Source organism: Tamandua tetradactyla, chromosome 8, assembly GCF_023851605.1.
Source record: "Tamandua tetradactyla isolate mTamTet1 chromosome 8, mTamTet1.pri, whole genome shotgun sequence".
NCBI classification, from domain to species: domain Eukaryota; kingdom Metazoa; phylum Chordata; class Mammalia; order Pilosa; family Myrmecophagidae; genus Tamandua; species Tamandua tetradactyla.
The window spans coordinates 10,332,650-10,347,383 of NC_135334.1; the positions used below are offsets into that span (position 1 = coordinate 10,332,650).

Here is a 14,734-nt window from a genome sequence, read left to right on the forward strand (position 1 = left end):
CAGAGAGAGCCAAGGACATGGGTTCAGTGACTCCCAGAGACCCTTCTGCCCTTTCCACAGCCTCCCCCTTCCAGAAGCTCCCTTCCCCAGGCCAGCTCTTGGAAGGAAGACAGAGCCAGCCGACTCCGAATGACCTCGCCATGAGCCACCTCTGGGCTCCTGGTTCTGTTCGCCCTTGACCAGCACCCCTCATTTGGCCCGGTCTCCAGGCCGATACACCCCACCCAGTGAGCCAACAGGAGCCCCCGCTTACTGCCATGGACTTGAGCGTGATCTGTTCATAGTAGTGAATGGTCTGCTTCTTGTTGTAGGCGTCAGGGTAGCCAAAACCGGCAATGTGCACCAAGTCACAGAGGTGGAGGGCGAGAGTGATGGCTAGCAGGCCTGTGGTGGGCTTCTGCGGGGCAGGGGTGGGGCAGGTATCAGACAGCGCGGCCTCCTGTCACCATCTCTAGACCAGCTCTGTTTGGCTACCGTTGAAACGTTCTATATCTGGGATGCCAGATGACGGCCACTAGCCACATGCAGTTATCGCGCCTGAACAGGGCTAGTGTAACCAGGAAACTGAATTTTTCATTTTATTTCATTTTAATCAATTTACATTTAACTATAGCCACATGTGACTAGTGGCTGTCTATAACATAGTGTAACTCAACACATGTGAGGGAGGGTTTGGGCCTCTCGGGATGATAAGGACAATAAAGATGACAGAAACATATATAGCTATTATTTTTTGAGCACTTACTATGTGCCAGATACTTTTTACCTAGTATAACACATTCTCTCATCCAGTCATCACAAAAACCACTTTGAGGTATTTATTATTATTATCCCCATTGTACAGATGAGGAAACTGAGGCTTACAAATATTAAGCATGTTGCTCTTCTTTGGAGAGCCTTAGCTTTTTCACAAAACCTTGGGGCTCCACCACTCACTGGCTGGAGGTGGGCTCTCTCCTTCTAGAGAATTCCTTTTTACCTACCTCCTGGGCTGCCGGGAGGAGCTCACCTACCCTAGCCCTAGCTCATCCACAAAGATGGCAACCTGGTATTCTAACCTTGTTTGCAACCCTGCCTTCCTCACCGACAACAACCTACTTTCCAAACTCTTTCAGCTGCTCACTCCCGTTTGGGCCCCACATCCTGTAACATGCCACGGTCTCCACTGACCGGTTTTTCCTGGTGTCCCTTTCTAAGCTTTCCTCCGTGCACATTTTTTACTGCGTTCCTGGACCTTCTTTTTCACCCTTCTGTTTCACCCACCACTGGACCATCTCCTCCTGGTCCAGACCCCTGATGAACCATACCTATGTCACCTGCTAGCCAGCTCTCCCTGGACACTGGCACCTTACACCCAACAAACTCTTCCTCTTCTCCCTGTATTCCCTGCCTTTTTGGGGGGTGGGGGTGGGTGCATGGTCCAGGAATCGAACCCAGGTCTCTCGCATGAAAGGCAAGCATTCTACCACTGAACCACCCATGCACTCCTTAAATTTTTGTTTGCATGGGCAGGCACTGGGAATCAAACCTGGTTCTCTGGCATGACAGGCGAGAACTCTGCCTGCTGAGCCACTGTGGCCCACCCTGTTTCCTGCATTCATTAAATATATGGTCATCTAACCAGAGCTGTCCAAGCTGGAAATGGAGAATTGGAAAATAGATGTTGCAGCGGGCAGAATTCTGAGATGATCCCCAGTGACCCTTGCCCTGTATAGTCACCTCCCCTCCAGTGTGGGGGGAAACCTGTGAATATGATGGGATATCATTCCTGTGACTGCTGGGTTATATGACACAACTGACGTTAAGATGATTATCCTGATGAGCCTGACCTAATCACATGAGCCTGTAAATCTTGGTTGAGAGAGCTCAGAGACAGAGGAAGTCAGATATTCGCGACACAGGAAGGCTTGAAGAGAGAGGGGAACACATGGCAAAGAAAGTGGGTGGCCTCTAGGAACTGAGGGCTGTCAGCCAGCAGAAGCAGGGTCTTCATTCCTACAACCTCAAGGAACTAAATTCTGTCAACAGGAATGAGCCTGGGAGTTTTTTTCCCAGAGTCTCCAGACAAGAGAACTGAGCCCAGCTGATAACTTGATTTTGGCCTGTGATACCCTGTACAGTGAACTCAGCCATACCATGCTGGACTTCTGATTACAGAACTGTGGGCCAATGAGCAGAGACTGTTTTAAGCTGCTGAATTGGTGGTAATTTGTTACACAGCAAAAGAAAACTAACACAGATGTCAAGTCCATCTCCTCCTTTTCCTTCCCAGTGCCAGGAATTGGGTGAGGTCCTCACCTTCTCCTACCTCTCTCTCCAGCCTTCATCCTCACTCTCCTATCAGTGGCATGAGACTTCTCCTCAATGGACAACTCCACCTGCACCAGAACAACTCAGTGCCCAAGGAGCTGTCTGTTCTTGCCAGTTGGAAAGCCATTCCCAGTTCTGTCTGATGGACCCCTATAATCCAGTACTGTCTCCTCTGGGAAGCCTTCCCAGACAACCCTTACTGAGGGGTAACTGAGAGCGCTTCTTACTTACCAAGGATGCAAACTTGGGGCCTGCCACTGAGCAGGCACAAAAGCAGCTATTAAACCTCTGTTTAATGAAGGTGAATGACATACTCAATGAAGAATACAAATAATTTATTCTAAACTTGGCAAATATTTACGGAGCATCCACTGTGCATCCGTTTCAACAATGGGCAGAGTGTGGGTTTGAAGCTATGTACCCCATAAAAGGCCATGTTCTCTTAATCCATTCTTGTGAGTGCAGACCTATTGCAGGTAGGACCTTTTAATTAGGTTGTTTCCATGGAGACGTGACCCAGCCTATTCAAGGTGGGTCTTAATCCCCTTGCTGTGGTCCTTTATGAGAGGATGAAAGACATTTGAAACAGAGAGAGCCCAGAGAAGCTAAGATGAAATCCAGAGAAAAGCCTCCGGAGGACAGAGAGTGCCACTTAAACCAACCCACACATCACCATGTCCTTTCCATGTGATAGACGAACCCTGGATGCCAGCAGCCTTTATTTTGAGAAAGCACTCTCCTCTTGAGGTCATAATTTAGACATTTTCATGGCCTTAGAACTGAAAATTTGTAACCTAATAAACCCCCATTGAAAAAGCCAGCCCATTTCTGGTATACTGCATTCTGGCAGCTTTAGGAAACTGAAACAGGCACTTTATATGATGCATTATCTTCGTAACTCCCACAGCGGCCCTCCTTGGCTGGTACTAACAGTACTCCCACCACACAGCTAAGAAAACTGAGGCTCTGGGTAGTTGATTTTCCCAGGGCCACAGTAAACGGCCCTTGGGACCTATGTGTACCCTGAGACCAGCCCGGAGACCTACGTTTACCTCTTGCCACTGTACCACAGCCTCTCTGCAGGGTTTCAAAGACGCATATCAACATTCTTGGGAAGCGACAAGTGCACTGAAGCCCACAAACTGAAGACCAGGGAACTGAGAGCCGGGAGGGAAAACATAACTTGCACACTAGTGCACGAGGACTCATAAAATGGATAGGCTGTACCAAACCAAGACACACAAGACAAACTATTTAATCTCATTCTCCTTTATCTCACCGAGACCAGTGTGTTCCAAGAGAAGGCAGTAGAGGTAACTTAATCTAACAGTAACCCTGCACTGGTTCATTGCAACTGACCACTGACTGTGCCAGCAACTCTCTGGTTTACAAATTCTGACTAGCAGAATCCAGCCCCTAAACCCCAAAAACCTACTTGCTAAATCCCCACATTTGAGAAGCCCCTTGATTTTCAGGAGTGTGCCTTCTCCCTTGCAAGTTAATCCTCTGGCTTGACTGCAGGTGTGTTTCTGAAGGTTCATAACAGGCACCTTCCCATGCAAGCTGCCATCTCTATTATACCACCCCCCACCCCCCACCCCATGGAGTCCGCCACCGCTTTCTAAGCCTCCAGGAGAGTCCTATCTACTTCCCATCCAGGACCCCAACCCTCTGGTCTGGCTTCCCATCCCCAGCCCATCATCACCTGCTTCATCTTGCGGGGCTGTTGCATTGGCAGGCTCAGCAGTTTGTCAGCTGCAATTTCCATGAAGAAGGGGTTGAGAATGCGGATTTGCTTTGGGTTGACATCCCAGATGAGGGGAGGCTGCTTCCAGAAACCCTTTCGCACCTAGAGGAAGGGGTTGGAATGGCGAGAGGGGAGTGAAAACCTGTCTCTGATGTGCAGAGAACAGAGGTGAGAGGAAAGGGAGATGAAGCCCAGAGCTAAGAAGGTAGTAGAGATGAGGACAGCAGGCAGCCCTGGAGGAAGCCAGGTGGCAAGGTATGTAGAGCCTGGGGTCCAGCCAGCCCGCTCCTGCCAGGATGTCCAAGAAGGGAGAAGAAGGCTTGAGTTTTAGGCTCTTTAGACACTTGCCCAAAATGCCACATTGGACAGTTCGGCATTTGGCTGGATGACAGAGATGTGGTGGCCTGATTCTGAGGTCCAGCCCTGTTGGGGACTGACCCATGTCCATTACGAAAGACATGGTCAGACCCTGGTCCTTTTATAAATAGGGATTTTGAAGATGTTTTCAGTTGAGGTATGTACAAACTGAGTAAGAGTGGGCTTAAGTCCTTATTAGCGAAGGAAACTGGACATGAAGGAGAAGCCATGGGAGAAGCAAAAAGCTGGAAGTCAGTAGAACCCAGGAGAGAAAGGAGGAATCATTGCCGTTTGCATTGCTGTGTAATGGAAAGCCGAGGAGCCCCAAAGATTGCCAGGCAGCCCCAGAAGGCCACAGTCTTTGGGGAGATGGCATCACTTTGCTGATGCCTCAAATTTGGACTTCTCCCAGCCTCCAAACTGTGAGCCAATAAATTTCCGTTGTTTAAGTCAACCCATTCATTGTATGGTATTTGTTTAAGCAGCGGAGAGAGAGAAGAAAAAAAAAACAGCCTGGAAGGGTACAGACCTTAATTGTTCTAACCTGGCTCCTGCCTGAAGATGACTTATAAAGCGTCTCTCTATTCCCAAGTTTCCCTCAGGCAAATAGATGGTCTGACAGCTCTCCTGCCCAGGATAGCACTCAAGCCTCGGAGCACCCCTTTGGAGATGGGTGTTCAGGGCACTATGTCTTGGGGGTCTCCTTGGCTGTCTCTGGCTCCTGTGGGCTGAGCTCGGTGGGGACGGTGAGGTGATTCTGGGCTGGGACTCCCTGGGTGACACTTCTCCCCCCGGCTCTTTAGGATGGCAGGGCAGACGCTGTGGAGCGTGGGGTCCTCACCAGGCAGCGCCCCACTCCGCTGCATCTCCCCTCCACCAGTCCCCACACTGACCCGTTTCTTATCACTCAGGATGGTCTCGATCCAGTGGAAGTCCATTGCCTTGAACGCTACCAGGACCAGGAGGGTGTCGGGGTTGTTCTCCACTTTGGGGTTGAAATGGGCAGATTCGGGGTAGAAGAGGCGCATGGTGGTCTTGGAACCCACGTCCCCTTCATAGCCAGCCACTGGGGCATTGTTCAGTCTGGAGGGCGGGGAAGGGGGAGCCAGCTGAGCCTTGGCGCCACCCCCACCCACCCTCCCGAGCCTATTTACCTCCCACTGCCAGCAAAAGAGGGCGAGGGACAGCCATGCTGACCTGAATACCATGTCGTACTTGTTGATGGCCTCTCCCAGTGAGCTGTTGCGCAGCCGGTGCCCGTTTCCCACCACCACACAGCGGCGGCACTTGAGGCTGCCACGGAATTGGTGGGGATCAGACACTGAAGTGGCCCCTGCTCCACTAAGCTCCTGCAGCCCTGGGCCTGCAAGGCCTGCATCGGGACCCTTCCTAGTCTCTCCCACTGTACCCTGCACCCCTGGACCAGGCACCTTCTAGGGGTCCCACTGATGGTGCAGCCCAGGCTGGAAAATGAGAGGAAACTGGGCAAGCATGGAAGAGAGATGGGCGGAGGGAAGAAGCAGGAGGAGTACCAGGAAACTCCGTTTCAGGGCCCAAGGCCTGCTGCCTGGTCCTGCTGCTGTTGCCAAGGGGGACACCCTCAGCAGCACCTGCCCGCTCTGGCACCCGGATGCCTAGGCTACGTTGCCATAGGGATTGGCATACAGTATCCCCTGGAGAGGGGCAGGCCAGGAGGAGCGGGCCGGAAGGGGACTGAGGGGCAGGGGCATGCCCTTACCTCTGGATGCTGTCTGGCAGGGAGTAGCTGGTGATGGCTAGAACCCGGAGGAGTAGGTCTTCTACAAAGAGATCCGCAGGCACGGTGCTGAGGACAGCAGCTAGCATTCTTAAAGGCTGCCAGCCCACTCCCCGCAGCTGCCCCTGCCCCCACACTGGACAGCAAAGAACAGGAAGCACATGGCCAAGGGCGAGCCCTCTTCCCTACCAAGCCTGGCAGGAACTCACCACTCCCCTTGGTCCCGTAGGGCAGCTCATAAGCAGACGGTGTCTTGACCCAGAAATAATCCTTAAGCTGCAGGAAGACGGGCTGATCGCGGGAGTAGCTGCACAGAGGTGAAAGCCAGGTGGGGAAGCAGAAGGGATTAGTTCTGATGCCAGAATCCAGGCCAGGTCCCTGACTAATACAGCGGAGGGCCGCCCCTTCCCTCCCTCCCTGGCTTCGCCTAACCTGCCCGCGCCTACCAACGCAGCCCTCCTGCCACGTAGCCTGTGAACCCGGATCACATCTCGGGCTGAGAGGCCCATCTCAGCCTCACGTACTTGCCAAAGAGCTTAGAGGCCTTCCTCGCCAACTCGCCCTGGAGGCACGGCTCCCTCTTCTCGGGGGTGGGAAAATAAAAACTGGAGACAGAAATGGAAGGGAGCCAGGAGCTCCAGTCAGAGCTCTCAGCCCCAGGGGCCTGGGTCCCCAGCAGCTACAGCCCTTCTCTGAGGGCGCACAGATCCCCCAGTGCCGGAGAGGGACCTGGGAGCTGATTCCACCTGCAGCCAAATAGCTGAGAACTCAGATCTTCCTTCCCGTGCCCTCCCTGGGTGGGAGTCCTGGGGGAGTCACCCTACCCCCCATCACCTGCCCTCATCTCCTTCCAAAGTGCTCTAAGTTGAAAGAGAGAGGTGATATCTTGGCCCTCTGCCCCTCCTGGCTCCCCACCCCATGACCTGAGAGGCTACAGGGGTCCCAACCCAGACGAGAAGCAATGGATGTGAAAGCTGGACTCACAGCTCGATGTATCTGTCTTCTCGGGAGATGGAATACCACACCATGACGACCAGGACAAGAGCCAGCATGGCCAGCAGCTTCCAGCCTGCAGGGCACATGCACAGAGGAGCAGAGATAGGCAGCTCGGTCCTGGTCCGCCTCTACCCACCGGCCCTGCTCTGGGCTCCTCCCAGCGCCCCCTCAGGCACGCCCAGTTCCGGGCCCTTCCTTACGAAGAGAGGGCTCTGGGCTCCCGCTTGTCCCCTCTCCAGCCCCAGAGATGAGTGGGGCCTGGTGGACAGAACTCACGAGATTTGCTGATCATGTTTCTCAGCAGGTAGCAAGGTTCCTGGGGAGAGCTGTCTTTCCAGCTGCCTCGGGCCACCTAGGAGGCAGGAGTCACGGCTGTCCATCTGGTCAGCTCCACAAACACTCCCGTGGAGGCACCAGAGCTGCCCGCCCAGTCCTTCCCCCAGAAAACACCAAGTCGCTCCATGGGGTGCCCTTTTCTCACCCAGGGCATACTCCTAACCCCTCGGGGGTGGGTCCACCCCCAAACGATCAGTTCCCAGGCCACACCAGCCGCCTCCCCGACTCTGCCTCCAGTGGGCACGACTGCCTCCCGCCACATTTTTTATAAGGAATGAAGCTACCTGTAGGGGGGCTCGATTCCTGTCTTGCCCACTGGAGTGTGCCTCTTCCCCTGCCTCCAGGTCAGCATGCCTGGCTCTGCAAACCACCCACCTCTCCATCCTCAGTCTCCGGTCAGTCCTGGAGTGGGGCTCCCAGATGGCCCCGGGGCTCCTTCTAGGCACTTGCTAAACACAAACGGTGCTGGCCTTACCCTCACCCCCTCATCCCTGCCTCTACCCAGAGGGTGGGGGGCAACTTGGAGAAGGAAGGCTGTTTGAGGGGAGGAAGGGAGCTGAAGAGAGAGGGGACCCTGGACCCTCCCAGGTCAGGACAGCAGGCCGGCGAGGAGGAAGTGGGCTGAGAAAGTGGGTGGGCTGCTCCAGGCACAGAAAAGGACTGAGAGGTTTCCAGCGGTCAGGAACCCAGTCGGGGGTGGGGGGTGGGTCTGAGTCTCAGGGGCAGACATTTCCGCAGCTTCCACGGCCGCACACATCTCTTCCAGACACCTCTTGTTTCCCAGATGGTCTCCAGCCATCCTGAGAATCACCAGAGGCCACTCAGGACCCTCCCTGGGGCCAACCTGACCACACCGCTCCACTGGGGTGGGACGGGGGCCAGGGTGTGTTCGCCAGCAGGGGCGGGGGAGGCCCTCTCGGGCCAATGAGGAGTCTCCGGTAATTTCTCAGGAGGCTGCCTCTGTACCAGGCCTGGATTTTGTTACAAATCATAAATCAATTAGCCAGAAACAAAAGCCCGAGCACTGCCCTATTATCCAGTCAATGCTGTGCTCCCCCAGGGGAGAGTCCCCAGGCTCCACCCTGAGTAAACAAACAGGGGAGAAGGTGAGTCTTGAGTGGGAGAAGGAGGGTGGGGTGGGGAAACTGCTCGGGGGAGAGGGAAGGGGACAGAGCCAGGCTTCCTCCGTGGGTTCAGAAGCCCCCCTTCCCGCCCCGCCTTCAGAAGATACAGGGCCCTGTCTGGTGAAGAAAAGTGACTGATTAGGAATCAGAAGACTGTAGTTAAAAACATGGTTCTAGAAACTTCCCTGACCTCTCCTAAAATGACACCTTCCCTCCCACCCACAGCAACCTCCTATCAGGCCTGCCCACAGAGTGGGCCCCACCCGGTGTCTCTTCTCCAGCGCGTTCCTTGGATCTGTAATGACCGTACCCCGCTACTTGCTCTCCGTGTCCACAGTAGAATGTAAGCTCTGTGCGGGGAGGAGAGGGGTGGGTCTGTCCCAGCCCCAGCACCCAGCACCGCACAGAGCCAACACTCGAAAAGGACTTCCTGAATGAGTAATTCAGGGTTACCTTGGCTGAGTCACTTCTCCCTCTCCGATCTTCCCATTTCCTCGGGTACAAAATTGGGAAACTGTTCTAATAGATCCTTGCTGCCTACAATACAGTTCTCTGACAATACAGCCTGGGCATCTGGAGAGAGCGCCATAGGAATACAGAATCTCAGGTCCCCCTACAGACCTACAAAATCAGAATCTACATTTTCAGAAGATTCCAGGGTTTCTTGTGCACTTTCAGGTTTGAGAAGACCTGGTCAAGACCCATCATTATGTTCTTTGTCCCGGGTGAATAAGAGGGGTATTTAAAAAACAAACAAAAAGAGAATGTCTGGGTCCCATCCCTCCAAATACTAATTTAACTGCAATATTTAAAAGCACCAGGTGGGGCTCAGCTGCAGTCTGGGACCCCATCCTGAGTTTCAAAATTCAAATCCAGGACCCTGGCAGGGCTAACTTCATTAGTGCGTTCATTGCTTTATGAAGGGCACACTCTCCTGCCCACCCCTCGTTCTCAATCTCCCCTTACTGACCAGGACTCATTTCCTCACCCCATCTCCCTTTCTACCAGTAGGACACGACACTGGCTGCACAGTGGACTCGCATGAGGAATTTTAAAGAATACAGATATCCAGGCACCGTCACTCCCCTCTCCAAGATTCTCACTTCACTGCTTAGGTGTGGGGTCCAAGCATTGGTATTAAACCACAGAACAAACAAAACCTCACCTTCCCTGTGATTCTAACACGTAGCCAAGACAGAAAACACTACAGAGTGCATTCCACAGGAACTGCAAGACAAATCCTTGCCCCCTCTCGCCCACCCCCTAGATGGAGGTCTTTGACCGTCAGAGGGGCACCCACCAGTCCCCAGCGATGAGACAACACCCCCGTCTTCCACCTGTGCCCCAACAACGCTTGGCACCGGTGTGTCTTTTGTTCCAAAACTGCTGGTGTTATGCTAGGCAGACTGGCTCATCTGAGGGCTCACCCCAGAGCACCTGACCAGGGATTTAAGTAGCCCACCCCATTCTCTTGCTGCGCCAAGCCAAGAGGATAGCCCAGCAGCCTCCTAACATCCCTGCACTGTGGCTTCTTGGGCTGACTGCTGCCTCGGGGCCACTTACAGCCTTTCCCCAGCAGTTGCTCCACGTTACTGACCAAGCCCCTGGGAGAAAAAGGCTTAAGGAAAGTCACAGTAGGGTACCTGGGCAAGAGAGCAGGTGCCAGGTCCATTCATGTGCAAGGTATGTCAACCTCTACCTGTGCGCAGCTGCAAAGGAGACCAGCTCAGTCCACCTGCTCGGTCAAGTCCACCCCAGGGCTTGAAGGCCACCCAGGCAGGGCGATCTCTTGGTGTTCTGCCAAGAACCAAGATGTCCCTGGCTGGTGTGGACACAGCGAGCATTGCCACCGAATGTGCCGGAGGGCAGAGCTGGGGGTGCAGGGGAAGGAAAAAACCTATGTGGAAGCAGGAGCAGGCCTCATGCTACCCAGCAGAGGACCTGCCGTCCCAGAGGGGACAGAACTAGAAATGCCACCCAGGGGCACTGCATGACATCAAAGGGATGTGGCTGGATGTTCCTGGGAAGGAGTCTGAGGCAGGGCAGAGCAGTGGGGACAGAAGCCCACTGTTAGTTACTTATTAGTTCCATGATCTTGATGTTGGCTAATCCAGTCACACTGTCCCTCAGTTCTACAGGGACAAACTGGAGTTACCTGCCTGCCATCTCTGGATTCACCTACTTTTTCTCCTTCTTCATTTCCTACCCAGACATTGGATCACATCCCCTCTCACCTTTCTGGGATTGTCTCCATCATTTATTCCCTCTCTCTGTGTTTCTTCCATCTCTCCCTCTCTCTTCTCTAGGATCATACTCAAGTTTGAGTCTCCTTCCTAAAAAGTCCTTTCTCTGCCTCTGTCTCCTAATCAACTACCCTTTCAATGGTAAAACTTCGTCATCCACGTGCCCTCCTCAATTCTCACTCAATCCTCCATCCCCTGCAATCTGGCTCCCACTCTTATTTTTGTGCTGAAATTGCTTTTGCTGAGGCCATCAGGGGCCTCCCCTGTTTGCCAGACCCAGTAAGGGCCTGTTTTCAATCTCCACCATACCCTGTGGCCTCTGGGGTACAGGCTGATGCCTCCTCCTTGGCTTCCAGGTCAACAGTGTCTCCTGGTTTTCCTCTGACCTCTATGAAGCCACCACTAGCTCTGCTTCCTTTGCCTACCCCTTAACTGCTGGCTCTCTCCAGGAATCTCTCCTTGCACGTCCCTTCCCCTGCCATACATTTTCACGGGGCCAGTGCACTCATTTCTAGAGTTAACTATTCTGCATAGACTGATGCTTCTAGTTCTTTATTTTCAGCCCCAATTTCTCCCCCTGAGCCTATCCCAATGTTTCTAATTTTCACTGGACATTCTACCTGCATGATCTTAGATTCTTCAAACTTAAGTCCCAAACCAGACTTACCTCTTCCTCTCTCCCACCCTCATATTATGAGAAACTCAGTCTCGTGGCATCTCCCTCTCCTTCCTGCCACCCCTTCAATTGGCCACCAAATGATCACTTCTACCCCCATTTGCTCATTCCAGCAAACACTTACCAAGCTCCTACTACATGCTTGGCATTGTGAGAGGCACTGGGGATGGAGAGCTTTATAAAATGCAACCCAGCATAAAGGTCCAGAGCCTTAGAAATCTTTCAGAACACAGCCGTCCATCTCGCCTTCCTAAGTGCAGTGGCTTGGAGTTGTGTACCCCACAAAAACATGCACTTCCCCTTAGCCCATGTCTGAGGGTGTGGACCCACTGTGCATGGGACCTTTGGATGAGGTGTCTTCAGTTAAGGTGCGGCCCACTCAATCAGGACCGGTCTTAATCCCACTTAAGCTCTTAATGCTTGAAGCCGTGAGAGCATCCAGAGGCTGAACATTCACGGAACAGGAAGAGAAGGGAGAAGCCAGGTAGCCTCCATGTGCATCTGCCATGTTACAGGAAAACCAGCGACAAGGTTCACCGGCAGCCAGCCCCAGAATGCCAGTCTTTGTGGAGAAAGCCTCATCTCGTTAATGCCTCTGTTTTTTGGACTCCTCCCAGCCTCAAAGGCATGAGCCAATACATCCTCGTTGTTTAAGAGCACCCATTGTATGGTATTTGTTTTAGCAGCCAGGAAACTAAAACACCAAGCCACAGACCGATCCATACCTCAGCTCACTTCACCTTCTCTTTCCTGCAAGCTTTTCCTCACTCAAGTCACTTCTTCTGAAGGGCCAACAGGGGTATCTTCCTAAGAAACAGTTTGGATCAAATCACCCTCCTGCTTCCATTGCTCCCCACTGAATGAAAAGGCCAGAAGTCCTCAGCAGACAACCAGTGCCCTGCAAACTCAAGCCACAGCCCCCCAGTAGGCGCCTCTTCCCACACCCTATCCTTCCACACACTTCCTGCACACCCCAGCCTCTCTCCCCACCCTGTCTGTCTCACGAACCCCATTCTTTCTTCAACATCGACCCAAACGCCTCCTCCTCTCTAAAGCCTTTTCTGACATTTCTAAGCAACTGATGTTTCTGTTCCCATGAAATACGGTTTACACCTTGAGTTCCACACTTAACGCAAACACAATTTTATATTGTAGAATGACTGGTATCATTCGTTTCTTGTTCAAGAGCCTATATGACCTCCGGCAGCAGGGACCTGCTTCTAATGAAGAGTACCCACGACCACCCCTGGAACACAGAAGATACTTTATCACATATCAAGATTGTATATTAAGTAGTTATCTGTTTTACAGTTGGCACATGAGACTGCGGCCTCTTATGGTCAGGGCCATCTTTTTATCTCCAGGTTCTATCATAGTTCCTGGAATGTAGATGTTTTAAAGATATTTGATAAACAAGTAATCAACTAAGGGTTAAAAATGTATTACAAGAGCTGTGTTCTAGTAGCCATGTTTCTTTTTTTTGTTTTTTCTTTTACATGGGCAGGCACCGGGAATCAAACCTGGGACCTCTGGCATGGCAGGCAAGCATTCTTGCCTGCTGAGCCACCGTGGCCCACCCTCTAGTAGCCATGTTTCTTGATGATTGTGGCTGTGTGATTGTGAAAACCTTGTGTCTGATGCTCCTTTTATCTACCTTGTCAGCAGACGAGAAGACCATATGGAATAAAAATAAATAATAGGGGGAACAAATGTTAAAATAAATTTAGTTTGAAATGCTAGTGATAAATGAAAGCTAGGGGTAAGGGGTATGGTATGTATAATCTTTTTATTTTGATTTCATTTTATTTCTTTTTCTGTTGTCTTTTTATTTCGTTTGTTGTTAAATTTTTTTAATAAATAAATAAAAATGTATTACATCTCTTCTTAATAACTGAAGTGGATCACATTCCTACTATGTGCTAACCCAGGGTTTCTCAACCTTAGCACCATTGACATTTTGGGGTCGGATACTTCTTTGCTGATGGAGTTGGTGGCCATTCTTGCATCGTAGGGTTTAGCAGCATCCCTGAGAGTAGCACCTGCTCCCTGCATTGTGAAACTTAGGACCACAGTACTAGATGGTGCAAGTGGAATCAGAGGGAAAGAGGTATTGGCGATGGGCCAGACACCCCTGCAGCCCTCACCCTCACCTCCAGCATGCACAGCCCGTCCGGGGCTGCAGAAGCCCCACCTCATGCCTAGCCTCGTGACTGAGCAGCACAGCGTGACCACAGCCTGCTTGGCAGGGAGGGGCTCAGCATAGATAGCATCAAGGCCCGGGAGGGCGAGGGAAGGGGCTTCTCTAAAGCCACCCTGGGAAGGTAAAGGGGCTAGACAGGCTTCCCCTGCAGAGCAAGAGAGCTTGCTGCTCCTGTCCTTGGGGTCCCTGGGCTGCACCCCAATCCCACAGACTGCAGGCAGTGCAGACTTCTACTGAGAAACACTGTATCAGCCGTTTCATCAGCTGCCTGTCACAAGATGCCACAGGGAGTCTCTTGAAAATGCTACTTTTGGTGTCTGCCAAGGAGGGGTGGAGGCTTTGAATTCCATTCTCTGGGTGAGAGATTAGGCTGGTGAGGCAGGGTGGAGTGTCAGGAGGCTGGGCATGCCCAGTAGAGGACCCGCCACAGGTGAAGTGGCTCCAGGTACACACCTCCCCCATTCCTCCCGCACTGGGGCACACAGTCTGGGCAACTGCGGAAGCCCTCCAGGATCCAAAGCAAAAGGGACTGGGGCTTGGACCGAGGTCCCCCGGAGCATGGTCAGTCCCAGCTCTTCTCAGGCCTCCAGACACTTCCTCTGAAATGGGGGGACTGGACAGCCCTGCACCATCCAATGTGGTGGCACAGGCCCCACCTGGCAACTAAGCCTTTGACATGTGGCTGGTCTGCAAAAACCAGTGCAGTGAGAGGCACACACACACTGGGCTTCAAAGACTAGCACCAAAAACCATAAACACACCTTAATGAATCTTTTATATTGATGACACATTGAAACAATAATGTTTTGGATGTACTAGGTACAAATACTAGAATTAATTTCACCTCTTTAGGGTTTCTTCCCCCCCTCTTTTTAACATGGCTGCTACAAAATTCCAAATTAGATGCACGGCTCACATTTGTGGCTCATATTCTATTACTATTGGGCAGCACTAGACTAGACAACCTGCAAGACTCCTTCTAGCTCAAA

The 14,734-nt window shown here is 52.3% G+C and overlaps 1 protein-coding gene across 5 annotated transcripts in view; it reads right to left on the minus strand.

Moving 5' to 3' along the window:
* ST3GAL4 (ST3 beta-galactoside alpha-2,3-sialyltransferase 4) overlaps positions 1-14,734 on the minus strand; it is a 36,744-nt gene that overhangs the window by 677 nt on the left and 21,333 nt on the right. For 4 of the 5 annotated variants that reach the window (XM_077112480.1, XM_077112482.1, XM_077112481.1 and 1 more), the window contains 9 exons: positions 7,443-7,518; positions 7,155-7,239; positions 6,695-6,775; positions 6,380-6,477; positions 6,153-6,213; positions 5,612-5,707; positions 5,308-5,497; positions 4,016-4,159; positions 254-397 (listed from right to left, as the gene is read on the minus strand). In XM_077112480.1, the coding sequence (XP_076968595.1) occupies positions 254-397; positions 4,016-4,159; positions 5,308-5,497; positions 5,612-5,707; positions 6,153-6,213; positions 6,380-6,477; positions 6,695-6,775; positions 7,155-7,239; positions 7,443-7,458 (915 nt within the window). In that variant the 5' untranslated portion in view covers positions 7,459-7,518. The remainder of the gene's footprint in view (positions 1-253; positions 398-4,015; positions 4,160-5,307; positions 5,498-5,611; positions 5,708-6,152; positions 6,214-6,379; positions 6,478-6,694; positions 6,776-7,154; positions 7,240-7,442; positions 7,519-14,734) is intronic. The other variant, XM_077112479.1, reaches the window with a different exon arrangement.